Genomic DNA, 25,142 nt, shown 5'->3' with positions numbered 1-25,142 from the left:
ACGTATGTGTTCGGGGAAAAATACTATCGCCTACCACCCCTGTCTTCTTACCTGGAGTCTGTGTTTGCTGATTGGCTCGATTGATTTGGCGGATTTGCTTTTTGGTGTAGTTGTGCTTACCCTGCACCCCCATGGGCCTTTTGTCGTCGTAAATTGGAGAACCCCCTCCCTGCTCCACCCTGCCACTGAGCTGTTGTGAGGCTAAAATGAGGTAGAGGCGTGGAAAGCCCTTGGTCTAGTGTTAGGTGTACAGTGGCGCTCAATAAATTCTGATGTTCTTCCTACGAGAAAAGGAGGGCTCATTGCCTCCTCCCCACGCCTCTCATGTATCTTCTTTATATAATTTTATTTATCTTTGGCTGTGCTGGGTCTTTGCTGCTGTGAGGGCTTTTCTCTAGTTGCGGTGAGCGGGGGCTACTCTTCCTTGCGGGGCGCAGGCTTCTCATCACAGTGGCTTCTCTGCTGTGGAGCACAGGTCTAGACGCACGGGCTTCAGTGGCCGGTGGGCTCTAGAGCACAGGCTCAGTAGTTGCGGCCAGCGGACCTAGTTGCTCCGCAGCACGTGGGATCTTCCCGAATCCGAACCTCTGTCTCCTGCACTGGCGGGCGGATTCTTCACCCCTGAGCCACCAAGGAAGCTCTCACTGTGTCTCCTGAGTCTCCATTGTGCCCGACAGCAAGTCCCCTACAGACGAACTTCCACGCTTTCAAAGATATGAACCATGTTCGCGTGTCCAGCCACTTAGGTTAGTGTCTGGCATACAGTCACGTGTGTGCATCCTTTACACGTGGTTGTGCTTTTGTTCACCTTATCGTTCAGTACTGTACAGAGTCCAGGGGTGCAGCATGTCTATTTCAAGCCTGGGATGTCTGGAAGCAGGCTTAGAAGCAGCAGTGGTATAGCCCATTGTATGAGCTGGGATCCCGAGGCTAACTTCGTTGGACTTTTGAATGCATACTGGGAATGGAACTCATTATATATAGGGGCGGGACTGTAGACCTTTGGGTGAATGATAGGAATAGTCGAGCTCAGCAAACTGTTTCTGTAAATGCGTGCGTGCATGCGTGTGTGCCAAGTCACTTCAGTCGTGTCCAACTCTCTGCAGCCCTGTGGACTGTAGCCCGCCAGGCTCCCCTGTCAGTGGGATTCTCCAGGCAAGAATACTGGAGTGGGTTGCCGTGCCCTCCTCCAAGGGGCTCTTCCCAACCCAGGGATCGAACCCACGTCTCTGAAGTCTTCTGCCTTGGCAGGCAGGTTCCTTACCACTTGTACCACCTGGGAAGCCCTTTTTAATAAGTGACCAGAGAGTAAATATTTCAGGTTTTGCAAAACCGTTTTTCTTATTGCTGTTGCTTCTCCTCTCCCCTCCCAACTCATCCTCTTCCTCCTCTTTCCCTTAAAAAAAAAAAAAAAGTCAAGATCACTCCTTGCTCACAGGCCTCACAAAACAGGCTGACAGGTGGATTCGACCCAAGGGTCATCACGTGCTGACCCCATCCTAAATCTGCCGTGGCCAGTATGGTAGCCCCCAGGGGGCCTCTGGGCTCTGGAAATGTGACCAGTGTCAACAAGGAGCTGAATTTTAAATTTCATTTAATTTTAACTTAAATTGTGACCCGTGGATGGCTAGTGCGTCATGTTGGAGTCGCAGCTCTTCAGTGATCAAAGGCCCTGACTGCCCGTCCCCCGACCCTGAAGGGGGCCGTGGGAGCTGCCCTCCTGGCAGGTCTCTCAAACTCTCTTGGCCTTTCAAGGGCTGCCTGAGGGCAGCTGGGCCGGAGCCATCTGGTCTCCAGAAGAGCTTCAAGGGCCCTCATCCCTAATGGTGCTTTTATTGTTGTTGTTCCAGGAGCCAGGCCTCTCTTCACTGGCCGCCCAGGCCTCGGGAACGCCAGGCCTGTGTATTCAGTAGCTGGGAGGAGGGGCAGGGGCTGGGAACCGTCCTCTTTCTGGGTTTAGATACACTAATCAGGTTGGTGTTTCAGGGATAGGGAAAAAAATGCAGAAGCAAAGAGTAAGTGAATAGGAAGAGAGATAGGCCCCCAAGAACAGAGTCACAGCCTACTCCCAGTGTATTAATAATTGCTGAGATTTTTGAGTATTTGCTATTACGCTGTTTGAACCTCCCAACAGCCCATTTTACAGAAAAGGAAAACTGAGGGTCAGAAGAACAACAGTCTACCTCGTCAGAGAGTCATCCAACTGCAGAGCTGCGTCCTTAACCACCACCAACCCTCTTCCCTCCTCCCCCACCTCCTGGGATGGGACTAAGAGAAGAGAAGTGAGTCTGTGAAGTGATAGCTGCTCCTGAGCCTCAGTTTTCCCATCTGTAAAATGGGAGGAGGTGAGAATTGGACTAACAATCCGCCTTCACCCCAGACCCCCATTGAGTCCATGGCCCTATTGGTTTAAATGCAGTTAAGAGCTGGGCGTCAGAGTCTCAGAGACCTGGATGGTCACCCTGGTTCCCCGAGTTAGTTGCTCTTCCTCTGGCTGTCATTTTCTCACTTCACAAAGTTGGGAGCATCATCCTTTCCTCGTTGGGGGATTTAATGGCACAAGGACTCACATGGTGCCTTGTGGCAGGCTATAGTCCACAGGATCACAAAGAGTCGGACACAACTGAGCAACCGAACACACACACACTCTCACATAGTAGGCGTTTAGTTCATGTTAGGTGGTGAGAGCAAGGCATTGTTCAACTCCAGGGGGCGCCGTATCATAGACGGGGTGCGCAGTGCCCTTTGGAGTTGGGCAGTGCACAGCCTGTTCGACTGTACCCAGCAGTCCCAGATGGTGATTAGAGGTAGGTATAGTGGCGGTGGTGGTTGCGTCTTGTGATACTTACTTTCCCTGAGGTCCAAGGCCCCTGGGCCAGGAAGAAGGGAGGGCCTGATAGGCAGAGACCCACTGCTGCTGAGATTCTCAGCCCATACCTTGCTGCCTGCGAAGTGGGCCAGTTCATTCCCTAGCTGAATTGGTGGATTTAGACCCCAGCTTGAACATCTTGGCCTGCAGTGGCCTGTCCCTGCTCTGCTGCTCATTTGCCAGGGTACTTACCTGCTGCCCAGACCACTGTGGGGTGAAGTCCAGCACCCCTCCTCCGCCCCTCTGGGGGACCCAGCCCCTCCGCGTAGCACACAGGCCTAACGCAGCATCTCCTCTGCCTCCGTAGGGCTCAGCTGGTGGACCGTCCTGGCGAGCAGCCACAAGCAGTAGAGCCCAGGGATGAGCATGTCCAGGGAAGGTGAGTGCTCCCCCAAGGGCCCCCAGAGTCCCCACTTCTCCTCAGAAAACCCTTGGCACCCCCACAGTCCAGCCTCCACGATCGGGCAGCTGATCAGATTCCGCCAGGTCACTCTCTGTCAGAAACCCAGTGCCTGACCAAGCTGGACCCCGGCAGCGTGGAGAGGGCAGGCCTCATCGCGTAGGGAAATGTTACTGCTGGGCGGGCAGGGACTTACCTAGCATCACTGAGCCGATTCAAGGCGCGGCCAGAACCTAAACACCTCCCCCCTCTCCAGTGTCCAGCAGCAGCATTCTTGGCGTGCTTTCTCAGCGCCTCACACAAAAGCTCCCCACATCTCATAATAGCTCCCCGAGAAAAGGTTCTTATCAGCCCACCTTTGCTAGAGGAGAAAACTGAAGCTCAGAGGGCTGAGGTCCCTCGTCTGGCTATCCAGCTCCAAGTGGTAGGGGCTGGATTTGAACCCGGGGTTGCAGGACTCTGAGTCTGAGGCTCTTAGCCCCCGACTTCACTGCCCTTGATGGAGTTTGGCTGCATGGTAGGCAGTGGAGGGCAGGCCTTGGTCCCTGGGCCGGGCCCACTGGCCCCTCCTGGAGTGGATGGGGTCTGTGGTTCTGGGTGGTTTGGAAGCTACCATTTGCTCTTGGGTTCCCAGCGGCTTTCTCTCTGCCAAGTCGCCCTGCCTTTGCCTCTCAAGCTGCCCTGCTGGACTTTGCTGTCTCCTGCTCATGTCTTACCTTCCCACTTTGAGCTGTCTTCTCCCAGTGGCAGAGACAGGCCCAGAGATGAGCCCCTTGCTGGGTCCTCTCTGAGGACCGTGAACAGCGTGGCCTCAGCCCCTAATCTGACCCTGACCTGTCTCCGGCAAGTGGCCTCCGCTTTCTGAGCTGCTTGCTGAGCGGGAGGCATGCTCCACCCAGAGGTGGCAGAGGGGATCCCCCTAGGTGATGCGTGAAATAAACTTTAGCTGAGGATGTGCTCAGTAAGTGTAAAAAATACACAACTCCGGGCTTTGTTTTAAAGCGCTATAGCCAGATGACTGCTCAGCATTAAGCAAAACTCGGGAGTTGATAACAGCTTAAAAATTCTGTCTGTCCCTTCATACAGGCTTTCCCCCCTGGTATTTAGTATCCGGATCACTTCCAACTCCACACGTAAGCTCAAGAGGACACACATATGCATGCGTGCACACACACACCCACACTCACAGTGGCAGGCACAGTGTGTCTGTCTTTTCTGGAAACCACTTTCCTAAATCGTCCCCTCTTCTGTTCCCTAAGCTGCAGTCTCTCCCTCCCCACCAAGTGTCAGGAAGAAAAGGCGATTGCACTAATTCTAGCTAAAGTGTGACTGACACTCCACCAGGGCCATTGACACTGAAATAATCATCTTTGGCAGATTTCTAGTCTCAGGGCTACAGTCAGAATTTCACTGAGCATTTAATGAAGCTGAGGGCACCTCGGAGGGATTTCTGAGTGACTTTGTGCCTGTCCAGTCTGCCTCTGCCCAAAAAGTAGCGTTAGATTTCCCTACCTCAACCCTGAATCCAGTGTACCCATGAACTGCCAACAATTTACGGTAGGCTTGTGCGTCTTGGAAGAGGGTCCCCAGCTATTTTCCAGTGCTCAGTGAAGCCAGCGACCCCCAGGTGAGACTCACTTTGTCAGTTGCTTCTAGAACCCTCATGGCAGCCTTTGAGGTCAGCGGACCCACCCCTCTTTGCAGCTGAGGAAACTGTGGCTTAGATGGGGGAAGTGACTCTCCCAAAGCCACATGGCCAGGAAATGCCAGGGCCTCTCAGCAGTTTCGAGCCTCGGCCTCAGATGGTGTGTTTTTTTCACCCTGATGTCTGTTTTCCACTTGCTGTGGCCTGAGGGGCCCCAGGTAGTCCAAGCCCTTGTGGGAGGGTTGGTCCAGCTGCACACCAGGGCCTCCAGTGGTTTCAGCTGAACACCTACCCAAACCCCACCCCGCCTCCCATCATGCTAGGTTCTCTCCTGCCTGTGACTTTGCCCTGGCTATTCCCTTCTATCTCTGCTCCACCCAGCTATTCAAAACACCACCTGTCCACTGCTCATAACGCAGCAGGAAGGCTGCCTCCTATAGGCAGCCCTCCCGCACCTACACAGGTAGAACCCATAACCCCCTACCTGATGTGGGTCCATAGTCCAAGTAGACTTGAAGAGCCGAGTCTGTGTCTCTTAGCTCCATAGCCCGACTCCCGCACACAGTAGGAACTCATGAAATGTTGGAATGAATGAATAACCAGTGATCATGGCTAATATTCTTTCAAATGCTTTGTATGTGCTGGGCACATTCTTAAGTTCTTAGAGGCTGTTTACTGTTCAGCCCTTCGAGGTGGACGCTCTTAGACCCATTTTACAGATGAGGCTCTGAGAGGTGGAGTCTGTTGCCCGAGCTCACACAGCCGCAAAGGAAGTGGCGGAGCTGGGATCTGAACCCAGGTCTGTCTGATTCCTCGAATGCCCAGAGGCCTCGAGCTTCACTTTGATTCTAGAAAGAGGTGAGAGAGGAAACAAAGGCTCTGAAACCCAGTGGGGGTGACACGGAGAAGAGCTAGGGTGGCTGGAGGAGGGCTGCCTCTCCAGCATCTGAGTCTGCACCTTCTGAGCTGAGGTTGCATAATCAAAGGACCTTGAGAGTGAACGGGGGAGGAGGGTAAAGGTGACGATTGAGTGACTGGAGAAGGGGGAGGGGCTGGGCTGGGTGGACCCCTGCTTTTCAAGACCAGTGCCTAACCTACAGCATTGGCATTGGGTCTGATCAACTTTCACAGTGACATTTACAAGGGGTAAGGAGCTAGGTTCAGGTCCCGTATCATTCCCTCCCCCTGTTCCCACATTACCCGCACAGTCTACACATCCCTGAGTCTCCCTGGAATGCGGGCAGGGTCCTCCTCACTGACCTCCTTGCCTCCATTCTCACCCATGCAGGCCCTGTCTGCAGGGGCTGCCCTGAGAGTAAGTCCAGCTCCTTCCCCATCTCCCCCCTCCCTCCCCTCTGGCCCCAGCAGCCTCCTCTCCTAGGTTCTTGAGCACCCTAAATCCTCCCCGATCCTGGAGTTCGGCTGTCCCTGTTCCCCCTGCCTGGAGCCCCCCACCCCTTCCCTCACATCTTCACATAGCCAGCTCCTCCTCCGGGTCTCAGCTTGAACGTCACCTCCTCCAAGAAGTCCTCCTTGACTTCCCTCCTCCTGCCCCTTCTTGATCCTGCTCATGGTGTCCAGCTCATTTCCTTGGAAGCTGGTATTGTAGTCTGGCCAGAGCTTGTGAATCATCTCCATCCACTGCTGGGACATAGGCTCCTTGAGGCCAGAGGCCCGGCTGTCTTGTCCACTGTCCTGCCTCCGGCCTCCAGCCTGGCACCTTTCATTGTTTCCTAAGCATTGATTGAGGGAAGGCTGAATGAATGGACAGTGATTCTGGAAGAAGCCTAGGCCCCAGGATGTTTTGCAGCTTCTGAAAAGCATCTCCTGCACAGGCAGACGGCGGTCGCTCAGAGCAGACACAGACCTGGCTCCTAACCCCTGCCCAGGGTCCCCATCACGGACCGCAGCTTGGCCGCTTCCCAGCCGGGTGACTGTGAATAGCCCCTCCATACCTTGGCTTCCTCCTGTCTCTGCTGATATCACTTCCTAGCACTCGCTCTACCCCGGGCCCCACTCATTCCACCCAGGCACGTTCCATAAATATTTACTGGGCACCCACTAGGAGCCAGGCACTGCGCTAGGGGCTGAGAAGACAGCTGTGAGTAAAAACAGGCAAAACCCTCTTCCTTATCAAATGACTGTGCTCCTGAAATGTGATATTCTAGGGCTTTTAGTATGTTCACATTTTGGAGAATTTCACATAACTGTCTTTCAAGAAAGTCCATTTTTAAAAAAACGATTCCTCTTTCCATTTGTTCCTGCCGGGAGAATCCCATGGATAGAGGAACCTGCCAGGCTATATATAGTCCGTGGGGTCGCAAAGAGTCTGACGTGGCGGAGCGACTGTCACTCACTTGCCATATATCAGACGGGGAAACTGAGGCCTTGAGTGGTTACGGGGACTGGGCAGGGTCCCCCAACTAGGAAGTGGGGAGGAGGGATTTGAACCAGGCCTTCAGGGGCCCTGGGAGTAGTAATAGCGACTCCCCTGAGGGTTGTTGGATCTCCCGAGTTAAGAGGGAGGACCTGCCCGGCACAGAGCCGGGCTCATCATACTTTCCTCTTGTGGGTGTCAGCATCCTCGTGGGCTGTTGTCGGGGTCTGGATGGCAAAGCGCCGGCCTCCCTGACCGCCCCCCCCTCCCCCCGCCCCGCCCTGTATCTCTCTGTCTCTCCAGATGTGAGCGCCGCAGGGCTCCCGCCCGCCTGCCCCTGAAGCGCGCCCCCCGCCCCGGGCCCAGCATGCGCCTGTCGGTGCGGAGGGCGCTGCTGGCAGCCGGCCTGGCCCTGGCCCTGGTGCTGGCCGTCCACCTGGGGCAGCGGGTGCTGGAGTGCCAGGCGGTGCTAGGGGGCCTGCGGGGCCCCCGGCGGACCATGCGGCCCGAGCAGGAGGACCTGATGATGGTGGGCGCAGACCACGTGGAGTACCGCTACGGCAAGGCCATGCCACTCATCTTCGTCGGGGGCGTGCCCCGGAGTGGCACCACGCTGATGCGGGCCATGCTGGACGCGCACCCCGAGGTGCGCTGCGGCGAGGAGACCCGCATCATCCCACGCGTGCTGGCCATGCGCCAGGCCTGGTCCAAGTCGGGCCGGGAGAAGCTGCGGCTGGACGAGGCGGGCGTGACGGACGAGGTGCTGGACGCCGCCATGCAGGCCTTCATCCTGGAGGTGATCGCCAAGCACGGCGAGCCGGCCCGTGTGCTCTGCAACAAGGACCCCTTCACGCTCAAGTCCTCCGTCTACCTGTCGCGCCTCTTCCCCAACTCTAAGTTCCTGCTCATGGTGCGCGACGGCCGGGCCTCAGTGCACTCCATGATCACCCGCAAGGTCACCATCGCTGGCTTCGACCTCAGCAGCTACCGCGACTGCCTCACCAAGTGGAACAAGGCCATCGAGGTGATGTATGCGCAGTGCATGGAGGTGGGCAGGGACAAGTGCCTGCCCGTGTACTACGAGCAGCTGGTGCTACACCCCCGGCGCTCCCTCAAGGTCATCCTCGACTTCCTGGGCATCGCCTGGAGCGACGCTGTCCTGCACCATGAGGACCTCATCGGCAAGCCGGGCGGCGTCTCCCTGTCCAAGTGAGTGGAGCCCCCACCTTCTGCTGTGTGGCCTGGGGCCGGTCACTGTGCCTCTCTGAACCACCTCTGTTGTAACAGAGATCTGAGACGACCAGTGGTTAAGAGCAGAGCTCTGATCCACATCTCCCTCCCGGTAGCTGTGTGGCATTGAGCAAGTTGCTGGACTTCTCTGAAACCTCAGTTTTATTAGCCCCCTCCAAAAGGGGGCAGTCCCTCCTCACCACGTCCATGGGCTTTGTGTAATCAGCTGTTGTTGATAAAGGTTGAGAGGACAGGTTCTGGGACCGGGCTGTCTGGGTTCAAGTCCCAGCCCCGTCCCTTTTTAGCTGTGTGACCTTCAGCAGGGGATTCAACCTCTCTGTGCTTCCGTTTCCTCATCGGTAGCGTGGGGATAGAATCCGTCCACCTTTGTTCACGTGTGAACTTCAGATGGGGTGGTATCTCTTAGGTGCTGTTAATCCCCATTACCTTCATTTTAGTGTTGATCTTGCTTTTGGTGGCATCCCCACTGGCCTTGCCTTTGCTCTTATTGAGCGCCTGCTGTGTGCCCAGCACTGAGTTAAGCCCCCAACCATCATTATTGCCCTCATCTTCACAGCAAACTTGGACATAAGAACTGCTCTTAACCGCATTTTATAGATCAAGAAGCGGAATCTCAGGAAAGTTACTGGCCTAGCAAGAGGTGGTGCCAGGGTTCAAACTCACACCTGTTGGACTCCAGGCCCTGTTCTCTCAAGCTGTCCATGACTGGGACCCTCTTCCCTCTCCTGAGACCCTGGGACAGGGCAGGGCCAGAATGTGCCATTCCCATGCCTGGATCCTGCTCAGGTGCGAGCATCCCTAAGAGCCCAGTGGAAGAGCGGTCCTTCCTGGGACAATGCTTCCTATCTCTCTAACGTCTGGGCCCTCCCAGGCCCTGTCTCCAGGAGCTCCGGAGCCCTGAGCAGAGCTCAGCAGCTCTCCTTCTGGCAGTAAAAGTGCCCATGGACTGGACACCCCCGCCAGCTGGTGCTGGAGCTGGGATTTTGTAAATCATCCTGACACAACATCAGATGACCAAAGGAATACATCCTGATGGCAGGAAGTTGGGAACGTACATAAAACAGGAATGGAAAACCACCCATAATCCTCCCCCCACCCCGATTTTGACCTGTGGCCTGCTGGTCCTTGGTCAGGGAATGAAACCAGAGTCCTGCTGGGCAGGTTCCTCTGTAAACTCTCTTCACCTTGTGTGTGGGACACTTCCCATGAGCCCCCAGCACTCTGCAGTGACATCACTTTGAATGGCTGTATAATATTCCACAACACAATCACCATATTCTGTTTAACATCTCCCTTTCTGGGACACTTTGGTTACTGACTCATGATAAGCACAGCTCCCATCCCTGGCCTGGGATGCGGCTATGTGATTGTCCCATAAAGTCCTGTAGACACAAGGGGTGTGGTAGAGGCCAGGCACACGTTGGATCGGGTTGGGTTTCTTTGCCGTAAACATCTCTGCAGTGAGTATTTTGCTGTAAAAGATGAAATAACTGGTTGACTGACAGTTTTGGTTTCTTTGTACTAGGAAATGATAACATATCAGGTTCTGCAAGTCCTCTTGAGCAGTCACCCCTCCCACCTGTCAAAACCAAAAGGGTACCGAGTTGTGGCTCGTGGGAAAGCGGCAGCTGCTGATTCACAGAAGCCTTTGGGAGCGTTGATGATGGGTCTTTAGCTAGTTTAGATACAGTGGTTTGCTCCCTCCTGCCGTCTTTACCAGATTTATCATAGTATTGGACAGTGGGGACCGTGTTCACAGTAGCCGAGATGTGGAGGCAACTTAAGTGTCCATCAGTAGATCGGTGGATGGAAAAGATGTGGCCCATATATACAGTGGAATACTGCTCGGCCATAAAAAAAGAATGAAATGATGCCATTCGCAGCAACCCAGTTAGACCTCGATATGATCGTAGGAAGTGAAGTAAGTCAGACAGAGAAAGACAAACATCGAGTGATATCACTTGTATGTGGGATCTAGACTATGACGCAGATGAAGCTGGGAAACAAGCAGAGTCACAGACATAGGAAATAAGCACGATCCCCAAAGGGGAAACGGGAGGGATAAATTAAGAGTTTGCGATTGGCAGAAACAAGCTACTCTATATAAAATAAGCAACAGGGACCTACTGTATAATGCAGGGAGCTATACTCAATATCCTGTAATAAACCGTAGTAAAAGAATATGGAAAAGAATATGTATTCAATATATACGTGTAAGTGAATCACTTTGCTGTGCACCAGAAATTAATACAACATTGTAAATCAACTATACTTCAATTTAAAAAAAAAAAAAACAGGCAAAAGAAGAATCAAGCTCCTCCTATCCCCCCAAAATGGGATGGTTACTTGATTCCTGATGTGTCTTGAACACGGTGAAAATTCTATCAGAATCTGGCTTAGATTAGCTCACCCAAGGACCTGTAGAAACCGATACATTATCATTTTCTCTTGTCATGTAACCGTCAGCAAGTGATTTTATCTTTTATGGCAAAACAGCCTTTGTGGGTGATCGTCATGGGGCGAGACTGCTTGTGGCAGAGATGTTTATATGGTGAAAATACCTAGAACCGTGTTTGAGATCTTTTGACACGCTGGCTAGAGTTGAGATTTGGATCAGTCTGTAGCCCCCATATCCATGCCTCGCCCCCATCATCCCACCCTGTTTCGCTCCCCGGTCTCCCTCCCTCCCCATCCCAGTTCCTTTTGCTCCATCTTTTTGGACTGTTTTTTGTTCCCAAGTTATCTCTTGGTTGGGATGGACGCATCTAGAAATAGGTCCTCGATCCTTCCCCACTCTCCAGCTTATGAAACCCCTGAACTATATAAGCAGTAAGACCATCATGATCAGATGAGGTGGTAACCCTGTTATCTGGGAGACTGAGAAAGCATGCGTAAGATGACGGCATTTTCATCCTAACAGCAAACTGGAAACAACCTCCAGGGCCACCTTATGGGGATGGAAAAAGAAGGAGGTATTGAGTGAGTGGGGGAAAAAAAAGCCTACAGAGCAGTACTATATATAGCATGTAACTTCTGTGTTTAAATCTGCAAGCAAAACCATAGATTTTCCATGTATATACGTGCAGGAGAGAGAGAGAGCGTGCACTCTAACACTGAGACCTTAGAATGTACCCGATGCTCTTTTATTATTAACCTGTTTACTCCTCAGAAGAGCCCAGCAGGGTAGGTTAATGATTCCCATTTTATAGATGAGGACACTGAGGCTCAGAGAGGCTCAGTCACTCTGCTGAGGTCACACAGCTGGCACCCACCCCCAGGCAGTCTGGCCCCTTAGCCACTCTGCTTTTAAAAGCACAGAAAACAGACCGAAAGAAGAGGCAGACTCCAGAATGCCATGGTCGGGCCCCTGCAGGCAGCTGATGGACTGGGAGTGGTGACCACAGGGGCTCTTCACCTTACTGTTAGTGCTTTAGAATTACTTCTCAAGAACAAAATCTTAGCCCATCTTAGGTAAATAAAAAGTCATTTTTAAAAAGTCATAGAGGTCAAGGAAGAAGTCAAGGTCACGTCCAGCTTAGTCATGTAAATAAAAAGTCACGGAGGTCAGGAATCTGAGCCCCACTGAAATGGTGTTTCTGCCAGCTTCCCACTCTCTGCTCTTAAACCCATTGTACAGAGCAGGTATGCTGAGGCCAGATGACTCACCCACTTTCTCAGAGTTTAGGGGAGCCGAGTGGGTTCCAAGAACCAGGTCCCCCCCACCTTCCCTGCTGCCCCAGCGCCACCTGGGTCTGCCCACACCCCATCCAGTTCGCCCTCTCTCCCCAGGATTGAACGATCCACAGACCAGGTCATCAAGCCCGTGAACCTAGAAGCTCTCTCCAAGTGGACTGGCCACATCCCTGGGGACGTGTTGAGGGACATGGCCCAGATCGCCCCCATGCTGGCCCGGCTCGGCTATGACCCCTATGCAAACCCGCCCAACTACGGCAACCCCGACCCCATTGTCATCAACAACACACACCGGGTGAGTGCGCTGCCCACGGGGAGATGCGGCCAGGGGTGGGGGCTCCTGCTACCCGAGAAGACACTCAGTCCCTTGATTCCTAAGCAGCTGGCATGTGTCTGTCTTTGTATGACTGCTTGTATTCCCATTTTCGCTTGGGCCACCAGGAAGCTCAAAACCAGTGGGTATTCTGCCTCTCACACTCCGTAGCATCTCCTGGTGGGCCCGTCTGTGTGCTGATTTCACCCTCTTTCTCTGCTCAGCCTTGTCCTTTCCCTTCTGCTTCCCTAGCTGTCAGTTCATCTGTTTGGAAAGCCCTTCAAGTCTTTGTTGAGGCGGGGTGTGAATAAATCAAGGATGGGTCCCTTGATTGCCCCTGTAAGGTTTCATTTCTATTTATTTATTCATTCCCAGTTGTGCTGCATGGCATGCAGGTTCTTAGCTTCCCAACCAGGGAAGAGAGAGAATTTACTCACACAGCGGGTTGGCAGCTCTGCCCTTGTCCTTGAAGTATAAGCCCATCTATTGATCTCCTTCCTTCTTCTTCCCCTAACATCGGCTGATTCTGTAAACTTGTGAAAATGCTCAGAGATCCAAGGTAGACACCCAGAGTGCGTGGAGAGATTGGGTGTTGGCAACCTGGATACGGCTGATTATCACTCTGTTATTATTTTTGGTTTGATATTTACTATTCATTTTAACATTTACTATTTAACCATAGTTATTATCCCTTACACTGTACTTAGGGGTTTTGGATACTTTCCTGTATATATGTATATTTCATAATACAGAAGTCATTAAGGGATTAAAAAGAAGCCACAGTGACTGGTGGTGACCTTGGAATCCAGCCCCCAAGTGCTTCTCAGGAGAGAGAGGTGGCTGGGATGGGCCGAGAGCCTCAGAGAAAGCTGGCCTCTCCTTTCTTGCATTCTTAGCCAAAGCTGGCCTCTCCTTTCTTGCATTCTTAGCCAGGGGCTCAGCAGCAGCTTCTCTGGAGTCTCTTTAAAAGGCAGAGCCCCCGGCAGGTCCCAGACTGTGGGTCAGAAGCTCCCAGAGTCAAACCTGACCTTGGGCGTTGTATAAAAAGATGTTGATGAGCAGTGATGGTTTAGATCAGCTCTTTGGAGCTCTGCTGTTTGTGTGTGTAAAATAGAGAAAGTTCTCTAGATCGCTTCCAAAGAGGTTGACTCCCCAAAGAAGAACTCTTGTTTTCTACGAACTTAATGACATAAGTGTTATGAGAACCACAATTCACTGATTCACTTCACCTCATTCCTAACTGTGAATCAGATACACTTGTGCTTCTGAGAAGAAATATTTTGACCTTTCACATATGCAATTAGAGAGTTGAGTGGGTCAGTTTCAAATATGATTTTTTTTAAATTTCAACTTTCCGGCTTACATATCCAATGGTGCATATTTTGATGTAAGAACAGAATTAGATTAAAAAAATTTAAAAAGCCAAAAGCTTGCTCTAGTTTTGTGACCTTGTATACTTTTAAAATATAATCAAGATGACAAAAAACAAAAAGGCTTATTCCCTGAACACGTTGAACGTGTTCGTAGCTCAGTCGTGTCTGACTCTTGGTGACCCCATGGCCTGTAGCCCACCAGGCTCCTCTGTCTGTGGAATTCTCCAGGCAAGAATACTGGAGTGGGTTGCCATGCCCTTCTCCAGGGCATCTTCCCAACCCAGGGATGGAACCCAGGTCTCCTGCATTGCAGGCAGATTCTTTACCATCTGAGCCACGAGGCAAGCCCATTACTCCTTGGGGTTCCATAAGTCTTGACCAGTGCCAGACACCTTGTTTAGTCTTTACAGTGGTTTTGCTGTGGCTGGGAAGATAAATCCCCTCATTGGAAGCTCTGTGTGGGTGTGCGCTGAAGGCACAGAATGTTCCTGTCCTGGGTCCTGGCAGTACACTCAGTCCTGAAAGGACCGCAGTGCTAATGAGACCATCTATCCCCCAGCCGTCCATTACAGCCACTAGGCTTGTGCAGCCATTGAGCTGTGATGAGTCCATATGGGAAGGTGCTGTGCAAGTGTGAAATTCACACTGGATTTGAGGTCCTCATCAGTTCAGTCACTCAGTCGTGTTTACCTCTTTGCAACCTGGACTGCAGCATGCCAGGCCTCCCTGTCCATCACCAACTCCTGAAGTTTGCTCAAACTCATGTCCATCAAGTTGGTGATGCCATCCAACCATCTCATCCTCTGTCACCCCCTTTTCCTCCCGCCTTCAGTCTTTCCCAGCATCAGGGTCTTTTCCAGTGAGTCAGCTTTTCGCATCAGGTGGCCAGAGTATTGGAGCTTCAGCATCAGTCCTTCCAATGAATATTCAGGGTTGATTTCCTTTAGGGTTGACTGGTTGGATTTCCTTGCAGTCCAAGGGACTCTCAAGAGTCTTCTCCAACACCACAGTTCAAAAGCATCAATTCTTTGGTGCTCAGCTTTCTTTATAGTCCAACTCTCACATCCATACATGACTACTGGAAAAACCATAGCCTTGACTAGATGGACTCATACCTGCACCGCCCCCCCCACCCCCGCCCCGCCACAAAGCATGTAGAATTTCTCACTAATCATTTTTATATTGACCGTGTAGGGGAGGAAAACTTTCCCCTTTTTCTCTCCTAGGCTCTTTGGCTGACCTGATAATGAAATTGACATAAGACAGATTAATAGAGAAAACAAATTTAATATCATACATACAGGGGCTCATAAAAATAGGAGATTCACAGGAAGGGGCCATAGCAGGCATCTTTCATCCCTTTTAGGCAAAGAAACAATATGTTTGTGAAGAGCTGACAAGACAGAGACACTTGGGCTTGGGGGAGTAAGTTAGCAAAGAAGAGACAAGGTTTGTTCACACAACCCTCTCGGCCCCAAATTCTCCTTGTCTGGTGATAGAGATGCTGGGGATAGGAGGGCATCTTTCACTGGCGAGATTTATTCCCTGCTCCCAGGGGCTCCAAGGAGGATCAGAGTGTCCTTCTGGCACTGTTGTTGCTGCTGCTCTTCAGCCACTCACTCGTATCCAGCTCTTTGCAACCCCATGGACCTCAGCCCGCCAGGCTTCCTTCTCCTTCACTACCTCCCAGAGCTTGCTCAAACTCATGTCCATTGAATCAGTGATGCCATCCAACCATCTCATCCTCCTGCCTTCAGTCTTTCTGAGCATCAGGTTATTTTCCAGGGAGTCAGCTCTTCGCATCAGGCGGCCAGAGTATTGGAGCTTCAGCATTAGTCCTTCCAATGAATATTCAGGGTTGATTTCCTTTAGGGTTGACTGGTTGGATCTCCTTGCAGTCCAAGGGACTCTCAAGAGTCTTCCCCAGCATGACTGTTTCTTAAATAATTTTAATTCAAAACAATGAATATGCCAGATTGGTGCACTGGGGGGGGCGGTGACCTGCCCTGAACCCCATCAATTACATGTTGAAGTATTAATTTTTGGATGTGTCTGGTTAAGTTAAAAAAAAAAAAGCACCACTAGAGGGAATTCCCTGGCAGTCCAGAGGTTAGGACTTCGCACTCTCCCTGCTGAGGGTGTGACTCGATTCCTGGTCAGGGAACTGAGTTACCACAAGCCCCGCCCCCTGCCACCCCCACCTGCAAAGAAACCCCACTAGAATTAATTTCACTTTTTAAAAAAAATTTAAATACTGTGGCTACTGAGATATTTAAACTTACAGGGTTGTTCACATTCTGTTCTGTTGGACAGCACTGGTCCATCCAGTGCCTTGTGTTTCCAGAGAACAGTGGGGAAGGCCTAGGACTTTCTGGTTCCCGCCGCAGGGTCTTTGCCTGCCGTGCCCTCCGTCTGAAAGCTCCTCCTTCAGAGCTCAGCCTGGTGGGTTTCCTTGGAACACGGGGCTCAGCTCAGAGGCCGCGTGTCCCAAGAGGTCCTGTTGGGCCACTCGCTCACAAGAAGCCCTGGGCAGTCCGAGTCACACTGTTACTTCCCGTGTTCTACTCCCCAGGGTTTGGTCTGTTCTTGTTTCCTTGTGTTCTGTTGTTACTTGTGGATTGTCCGGCCCTCCCTCCTCTAGAATGGAAGCTGCAGGAGAATGGGAATTTCAATTTGTCTTGTTAATGTTGTAAAATCCCTGCACACCCCCACCCCTACCCCCAACCCCAGAGCTTAGAATAATGTCCGGAGCATTGTTAATAAACGTTTAGGAGGAGCTTATTAATAAGTGTTTGTTGGATGGATGCATAGATGAGCAGATGAATAAGTGAATGGGTGCATTTGGTGGGTAGATGGTTGGATGGGTGGGTAGATGGGTGGGTGGGTGGATGGGGGTGTGGATGGGGGGTGGAGGGTAGGTGGATGGATAGGTATATGCGTGAAAGGGTAGGTGGGTGGGTGGATGAATGGATGGATGGTTGGGAGGCTGGAGGGATGGGTGGGAGGCTGGATGGATGGAAAAATGGTTAGTTGGAAGGGTGGATGGGTAGGTGGGTGGGTGTGGAAGTGACGGGCTAAATTTTATTTTTTGATCATTTCTAAAAATAGTGATTTTTTTTTTTTCTCTTTCCTAGGTCTTGAAAGGGGACTATAAAACACCAGCCAATCTGAAAGGCTATTTTCAGGTCAGAAACCCCAGGGGGAATTCTGTAGTACCACATGTTGGCTCTATGCCCTCAAACACTTCACTGCTCTAGTGCGGCCGATGGTTTTCCCATCAGAAAACTGGGGGGGGACGGGGAACCGCTCAGGGACTCTTGAGCATCTGACCCACCCCGGGCCACGTCTCAGCAGCCCTTCTACCTGAGCCCTGTCCTTCCCCTTGCCCCCTGGCTTGAACGCAGTTAAAGGGATTTGGTGGGGACTGTCAAACTTTATGCCTCCAGTCTTAAATTCAGCTTCATTTTAAGTGGCCATTCCCAAACACAGCCACAACCCAGAGCAAGAATTTCCTCAGTCTACCCAAAAACGAGAGTCCCGTGATGCAGGTATGTGTGCAGACATAGACGTGATACAGTCCTGTGTCCCCACACGCGTCCCCCACACCTGGCCTTCCCTGCATCCTGCGTGTGTCCGTGGGAGTCAGTCCCTGGATCTTCTCAGAAAAAACCGCTCCTGGGACTGACAGTAAGCCATCCAGCCATCCTCCTTTGGGTGCAAGGCTGTTCCTTTAGAAAAAAAAAAAATTTTTTTTAAGTCGATTGATTCTTGGCCGTGCCAACACGTGTGAGATCTTAGTTCCCAGACCAGGGATCTAACCTGAGCCCCCGCAGTGAGAGCGCAGAGTGTTACCGACGGGAATGCCAGGGAAGTCCCGAAAGTGCTTCTTTTTTTCATGAGTTGTCCTGATGCTAAAATCAGTAGTTTCAGCTTGTTTGTGTGTGTGTGTGTGTGTGTGTGGTTTTAGTTTGTGTGTGTGTGTATGTCTGTGTGTTGGCCAATAAAAGGCGAACCACCCTGTACCAATTTCCATTTTAGTTACCAAACTCACACATTCTCACTGCCTGGGGACCCGTACATGTTGACCCTCTGGCATTGAGTCCGGTGGTCCCTGCATGGGAACCAGAAAGCCATCTCATGCCACTGTGGAAAAAAAAATGTTGCCAGAATTAGTCAGTACTAATTTGTTATTTGTTTTAACTCAAAGAAGATGTAACAAGAACAACAAACAGAAGTGGACTGAGGGGATGTAACCACAGTCTGAAACTCTTCATCTTTACATATAGTTTTTGGGGGCCCACCTGGATGTTCATTTTTGTGTTCCTGGCAGTCGCACGGTGTGAGCTGCTTTGTTTCGCTTTCTTAGTGTTTTTCCCTCCTGGGGGTTTTACTATGGCCATTTTGGGTGACTCCATGGTTTCCTCTGGAGTGCATTCTCTGCCACTTAACTGTTGTCCTCAGATGGCTTGCAATTTTTGCAATATTTTGAATCGTGTCACATACCGGTTTTGCCTCTCTTCTGTGGGGTGAGGGGTGGAGGGCTCTGTGGACTCACTCCCTTAGAATACGTTTTTAGGGAGTGGAATGGGTGGATGGTTTTTAAAATCTTTATTGAATTTTGTTACAGTATTGCTTCTCTTCTATGGTTTGGATTTTTGGCCGCAAGGCATTTGATCTTAGCTTCTAAACCAGTGATGAAGTCTGCACCGTTGGAAGGCGAACTGTTAACCACTGGGCCTCCAAGGAAATCCCCGGGAGAGTCCTTTTTAAGACTCTTCAACTACAAGGCTAAAATTGTCTTACAAAAGGGTTGGACCAGTTTACACTCTCTTGCACTGTGTGGGACTGTTTTTTTTTTTCGCTCTATTAGGACCAAAAATAAAGGGATGGAATATGCTTTGTCATCGTGGGCAGTCCCGCCCTCAGGAGAGCTGCCCCGCGAGTTATATCACAGTCCTACTTCCCGCCCTCTTCTCCTCCACTGTGCCCGCCCCCCGTATACACATGACCTCATGCAGGACACTGTAAAACTTGGAAACAGCCTTAGGCAACAGCTGAGTAATGGTGGTGTGTACATTGTACAGAATACTAGGGTACTATGTAGCCATCCAAAATGCCCTTGTGCAATGAAAAAAAATAGGAAAATTGGAAGCCAGCAAAACAAAGCAGCTCACACATCAGAATTGCAGCTCATGCAAGAAATGAGTACTCACTTCCTAAACTCCACACACCCTCTCCTTCCCAGGGCTTTGCTGTTGCCTCTACCCGGAATGCTTGGCTATCCACATCTGTGCACGGCTGGCCTCGTTTCATCATCTAGGTCTTTGCTCATGGGGTGATTTCCAGCACCAACGACCTGACTGTCCAGACACCAGCTAGCTGTTGCACAACTCAGTTCAATTCTGACACTGATTTCCAGACATAGCCTCTAACCCCCCAGGTGAAGGGCCTCCGCCCCACAAGAGTGCCCCCTCTTCAGATGCCCAGACTACCCACCTTTCTGTCACTTGTCCACCAGCCCTGAAGCTCTCTGAGCCTCATCCTTTAAGGATGTTTCTAGAGGTTTCATTAAGTAGTAGGCATGTGGCCTCCCCAGGTGGCACAGTGGTAAGGAATCCACCAGCCAGTGCAGGAGACACCGGAGACGTGGGTTCGATCCCTAGGTCGCGAAGATTCCCCAGGAGGAGGAAACGGCAACCCACTCCAGTATTCTTGCCTGAAAAACTGCATGGACAGAGGAGCTTGGAGGGCTACAGTCTATGAGGTTGCAAAGAGTCGGACACGATTGAGCATGCACGCATTAAGTAGGCATGGTTGATTAAATCGTTGACCGTTCGTTATTCATTGCTCTCCAGAGGTCTGGGTAGGGGCGGCGGGCACTGCAGTTCCAACCCCTTAAACATGGGTGAGCAAGCCCCCACCCTGAAGCTCGGGGGCCCTAACCACCCCTCATCTCATTTGCAGACAAAAGATGCTTTTTATCACTAGGGAGACAGCAAGGGCTCTAGGAGCTTGGTGCCTGGACCAGGGTAAAGATGCAGGTTTATTATTACGTACATGCGTGCTAAGTCACTTTAGTCGTGTCCCGCTCCTTACCCGCCAGGCTCCTCTGCCCATGGGATTCTCCAGGCAGGAATACTGCAGTGGGTCGCGGCGCCCTCCTCCAGGGGGTCTTCCAGGGATGGAACCCGTGTCTCTCGTGCCTGCTTGCATTGGCAGGCATGTTCTTCACCGCCAGCACTGCCTGGGAAGCCCAGATCTTTCATTACACTACACTGAAACGTCATCCCTCTGCAGGGGCCTCTGTGAATCGCTTTGTTTGAAGGTGCCCCAGCACCCGTCACTGATCAGCCCACTGTGTTGCCTGGACTTAATAATTCCGTACAGACGCGTTTGCTGAGCAGGCAGGCTCTCCCCACTAGAATGGGAGGCAGAGGGGAATAGGAGGGGGTCTGTCATGTCATGTTCTTTGATGCTGGGGAAGACTAAAGGCAGGAGAAGGGGACGACAGAAAACGAGGTGGTTGGATGGCATCACCAGCTCGATGGACATGAGTTTGAGCAAGCTCTGAAAGATGGTGAAGGACTCGGGAGCCTGGCGTGCTGCGGTCCATGGGGTCACAAAGCGTTGGACATGACTGAACAAGTCATGTTCACAGTAGCTCAGTGAGAGAGTGTGCTCGCAATTCAGTGGCGCTAAGGGCTGAACCTCAGGGCCGCGAGACCCTGGCACCCCCACCTGGCCGTGACCCTTCCTCTGTGTGTCGTCTTCCTCCAGGTGAACCTGAACAGCACCTCCTCCCACCTAGGAAGCTCATGATTTCCAGGTAGGTCTGTGGACTTCCCGGGGCCTCCCACCACTTCTGAGACCAGCCACTTTTCTGAAAAGCTTGTTCCTCCTGAGCCTCCCTGGCTCTGGGAGAGGCTACCAAGGTGGACTAACCCAGCCCATCTAGGTTTCTATGGCAATGGCTTGGGGAGCTATTTATAGAATCGGCTTGGTCTCCTAGCTCTGGATCTGGGTGGCAGCGGGGGTCAATGGTGAACCAACAAGAAACAAGTTCCTCTGTCACTGGACAGGGGCTACAGAGGACCAGTGTGATGGGGGGACTCTAGACCGATTTGCACAGGCTGTTGTTGGCAGCCTGGCTTCTATAAACAGCATCAGGTTGGCCCAAGGTAATTAATGTTCTAATAATAGTCACAGGCGGCTCTGGTCTAAGAATAGCCCCCATTGCACTGGCCCAAGTGGTCCTCGGCCATTACTCCTGTTACCCTCGGCATCCCTGGAGGCAGGTCCCCGATTTTACGGAGGAGAAAAACCAAAGCCCAGAGAAGGGCTTGGACTTGCTCAAGGTCACACAGCCGCCAAAAGTCATCTTCCCCCAGAGTTTGCTTTTAACAGATGATTTTCATCCGTGTTTTGCCAGGGGGGCAGGAAAACAGGTTCTGATCTCGGGAAGTCGAATATTTCAGAACGGACTCCAGGCTGGACTCCTGCTGGCCTGTTTCCCTGTCTGCAGAATGGGGGTTCGCCCCTGTTCTGGACTCCTGCTGGCCTGTTTCCCTGTCTGGAGAATGGGGGTTTGCCCCTGTTCCACTTGCAAGGGTGGTTGTGAGTTGAAGTGAGCTGGCCCGGGTGGGGGCACTGGGCCCTGGCCGTGGGCCCCAGAGCTAAGGCTCCAGCCACTGAACTCACTTCCTTACACTCCTGCTTCTCTGGTCAGGCTCAAGGAAACCTGGGGGGACTCGGAGGCTAGGACCAACTTGCCTGGGTATTTATTCTGCTGCTGCTTTTAAACTGTAACAGAGCTTCTAGCCTCGAGCCTGTTTTTAGTCTCCTTGCCTTCTTTTTAAATAATCAGCGTGTTTTTTTATTTTTCTTGAAATCCCCTTTGCATCAGCCCCCAAGGCTGGAGAAACACTTAAGTCATCGTCATTACCAGGATTCCCATCTTGAGTTGTGCTAAAATCCAGGACTTCCGCTTTGTCCCTAAGAAGCCTCGTGTTGAAAGCAGCCTTTTCCGGGTTTCTTCCCAACTCGATTCCCCTCGCTCTCTTTCTGCGGGTTCCTTAGTAGAATCCTGAACCTTTGATGCAAGCCAGATCTGTTCCCCGCTTTACTGTTCAGACGAGGTACCAGAGACAGTGTGCTTTAGCTAATTCCTGGTAGGGAGTTCCCCTTGAACACACTTCCTCCCCTGCCCTCCAGAAATTCACTGGCACTTTTCATCACTGCCATTTGCTCCTCATTAAGTCAGGAAAGTGTACCTTCGAGGTCAAGAGGCAGCAGCAGGCTGAGCTGTGGGTAAGAACCCAGGAGACATTTTTAAGTGTAGATTCTCTTGGCCATCTGGGATGCTATAGGAAAATCCCACAGGCTTATGTGAGTGCACGCAGACCATCCGTCCAGCCGTCACACGTATAAATATACAAGAGCTATTTTGGAATCATGACTCTGGGGCCTAACGCCCGTTTTTTTCCCCCCTTTCAGATCTCGGCACATGGTTTTGTTTGCCAGAAGAGGAGAAACTTTGCATTCGAGTGGAAATCGGACCTCTAATCCAAGCATATTGCTTGCTATTAACCGCCAAAACAGGACTGCTCACGAGGAACATCTTTGCATATACGTTTGCAAAAGCTATGTCATTGGAAACTTAACCTTGAGATACTCTGTCTTAGGACAGTCCGGGGTAGAGAGCCAGGGGTGTAAAAGTAGTCCAGCTTTTGAAACTTAGGTTATTTTATATTTTTCCCCTCGAGAACTTTTTTTTTGTTTTTTTTTAAGAAATGGATTTGCCATCCTCAATTCGCAGGACTGCTGTGGTGGCTTTGTGTCTGGGTCAGGGCCCACCGCCTGTGCCTCTCCTGTTGACCCTTACTTTTGAAGTCAAAGAATCTATTTAAGAATTTAATATATGAGGCTTTCTTTTATTCTTCCTTGGTTCTACTCAGTTTCACAGAGAAAAAAAAATTATATATATATATATTATTTGAATAAACTGAACAGGGATTCATTTGTCCATGCTGTACTTTACAGAGAGCTTCCCTGGTGGCTCAGGTGGTCAGGAATCCGCCTGCCAATGCAGGGGACCCGCGTTCCATCCCAGGGTTGGGAAGATCCCATGGAGAAGGGAATGGCTACCCACTCCAGTATTCTTGCCTGGGAAATCCTGTGGATTTCCCGTGGAGCCTGGCGGGCTACCATCCACAGGGTCGCAAAGAGTCGGACATGACTGAGCAACTTTAACACTTACTTTACGAGTGAATAGATTTTTTTCTTCTCTGTGTTGAGTTTTATCAGGTGGATTGATGAAGAGCAAAAGCTGGAGAATAGGTCCATGCAAGGGCACAGCTGAACTCCCGTGTCGGGGATCCCAGGTCCACCCTCGGGCTCTGCAGTTGGCTAGAAGAACTCATGGAATTCAGCAAACCCGGTGGACTCAGAGTTAATGGTTTATCACAGTGAAAGGATGTGGATTAAAATCCGCAAGGAGGGACTTCCCTGCTGGTCCAGTGGTTAGGAATCCGCCTTGGGATGCAGGGAAGGCGGGTTGGATCCATGGGAACTTGAGGACCTAAGATCCCACATACTCAGAACAGCTACTGAGCCTGTGTACTCTAGAGCCCGGCACTGCAATGAAAGATCCTGCATGCCGCAGTGAAGGCCTGACACAGCCAAATAAATACTCGAAACTAAAGTCAGCAAAGGGGGAGAAGGCGCAGAGGTCAGAGTCCAGGAGAGCCTACACACAAGCCCTCAGATACCCTCTCCTAGTGGAGTCTTAACGAACACGCTCACTTCTCCCGTCAAGGATGTGCATGACCTTTGTGTGAAATGCTGCCTGCCAGGAAGGCTTGCCTGCACCTTGGTGCCAGCATTTTTTTTACTGGGCGTCAGTCACGAAGGCACGGGGCAACTGACCTTGGTTACTCTTGTCTCCAGCCCTTCAAGAGGCCAAATGATAATATCGTGACCCAAGACTCTCCCCCATAAATCACAGGATTGACATAGACTCTCTGGCCCGCTGTGGGCCGGGTCCTAGGGATCCAAAGACACTCCTTTTAGTAAAGGACATTCCATTTCAGGAGGTGAGCTCCCAGGAGCCGGTCCCCTCCTTTCTTTGACATCTGCAGCATTTGAACTCTCTCCAAACCTGCTGAGTTGGTCCTTGGCTTGACAATCCCCCAAATGCTTAGGGATCGACCAGGCCCAGAACAGTTTCTTATCCTTAAGGGTTAAATGTTTTACTCACACCCGCTTCCCTTCATTCCCATGACTGTAGTGTGGCTTCGGGAAGGCCGTGACTCACGGTGGTGTGGCGTATGGCTTTTTGGAGTCGGGCCAGAGTACCAGCTATGTGGCTTGTGCCCCTGTTTCTTCATCTGTAAAAGGGGGAAGTTAGAACTTCCTGGGTTTATTGGGAGGGGCTGGTGGGTGAGGTGGGTGTGATGCCTGGTGAGTGATGAGCTCACATAGGGAAGCAGCTCGTGTCTTCCTGGTCTTGAGACGGCAGTGGGATGGGCTGCTGCCGGAGTCGTGGGCGCAGGAAGCTCATGACCCTCGAGGGGCGTGATCTCAGCTACTTTTTGCTCATCTCAGGCTGGTCTGGATCTTCCGTTCTGTCAAGCTCAGGCCACGATACGTGTTCTTTTGTGACAAAAACTGAAAATCAGACTAAGCCAAGTGCCGCTGTGGAGAGTCAGCGTCCCGGAAGGCATCCAGGCTCATTCATGGTTCCGCCCACCCCTCGCCGTGTGACTAACCAGCCCCCGCTTTGGAACTTAAAACCATGCCTTGTGCAGCCTCTCAGTTCTGGGAGTCAACTAGAGCGACCCTCGTAGTCAGATGGTGGCCGGGGCTTGTCTCCCTAGTCAGATGGTCCACTGTGGGCTCCTGCATTCGAGTGTGTGGTGCCCGGGCTCAGGTGTCGGATCATCTGCAGGCGTCACTAAAAGGTGCCCTCTCCACGTGCCGGTCCAGACTTCTTGTGGCATGGCGGTCTCGGGATAGCCAGACTTCTCACATGAAAGCTGCCCCTGCCAGCAGATGCCACACGGTTGAAGGACACACCTGGAGCCGGCGCAGTGCCATTTCCCCTCACCTCACCTGTATCGCCTTTTGAGGGTGCTTGCTACACGGTACCGCCCCAGGCCTGCAGAACCGCTCTCAGCTATCTCAGGACAGTGCTCACAGATTCTTGAAAGATAAGTAGGGGAGA

General features: G+C 51.6%; 1 protein-coding gene across 4 annotated transcripts in view; it reads left to right on the top strand.

The window, feature by feature from the left end:
* TPST2 (tyrosylprotein sulfotransferase 2) overlaps positions 1–22,943 on the top strand; it is a 54,555-nt gene extending 31,612 nt beyond the window's left edge. For 3 of the 4 annotated variants that reach the window (XM_019977795.2, XM_019977796.2, XM_019977794.2), the window contains exons 2-7: positions 3,177–3,248; positions 7,595–8,500; positions 12,332–12,530; positions 17,056–17,106; positions 20,699–20,747; positions 22,415–22,943. In XM_019977795.2, coding sequence (XP_019833354.2) covers positions 7,659–8,500; positions 12,332–12,530; positions 17,056–17,106; positions 20,699–20,740 — 1,134 coding nt within the window. In that variant the 5' untranslated portion in view covers positions 3,177–3,248; positions 7,595–7,658 and the 3' untranslated portion in view covers positions 20,741–20,747; positions 22,415–22,943. Of the gene's footprint in view, positions 1–2,144; positions 2,346–3,176; positions 3,249–7,594; positions 8,501–12,331; positions 12,531–17,055; positions 17,107–20,698; positions 20,748–22,414 lie in introns of those variants that run through there. The other variant, XM_070769763.1, reaches the window with a different exon arrangement.
* Positions 22,944–25,142: the final 2,199 nt, after the last annotated feature.

This window comes from Bos indicus, chromosome 17 (genome assembly GCF_029378745.1).
Source record: "Bos indicus isolate NIAB-ARS_2022 breed Sahiwal x Tharparkar chromosome 17, NIAB-ARS_B.indTharparkar_mat_pri_1.0, whole genome shotgun sequence".
Taxonomy (NCBI): domain Eukaryota; kingdom Metazoa; phylum Chordata; class Mammalia; order Artiodactyla; family Bovidae; genus Bos; species Bos indicus.
This window is presented reverse-complemented; position numbering and strand designations above follow the sequence as displayed.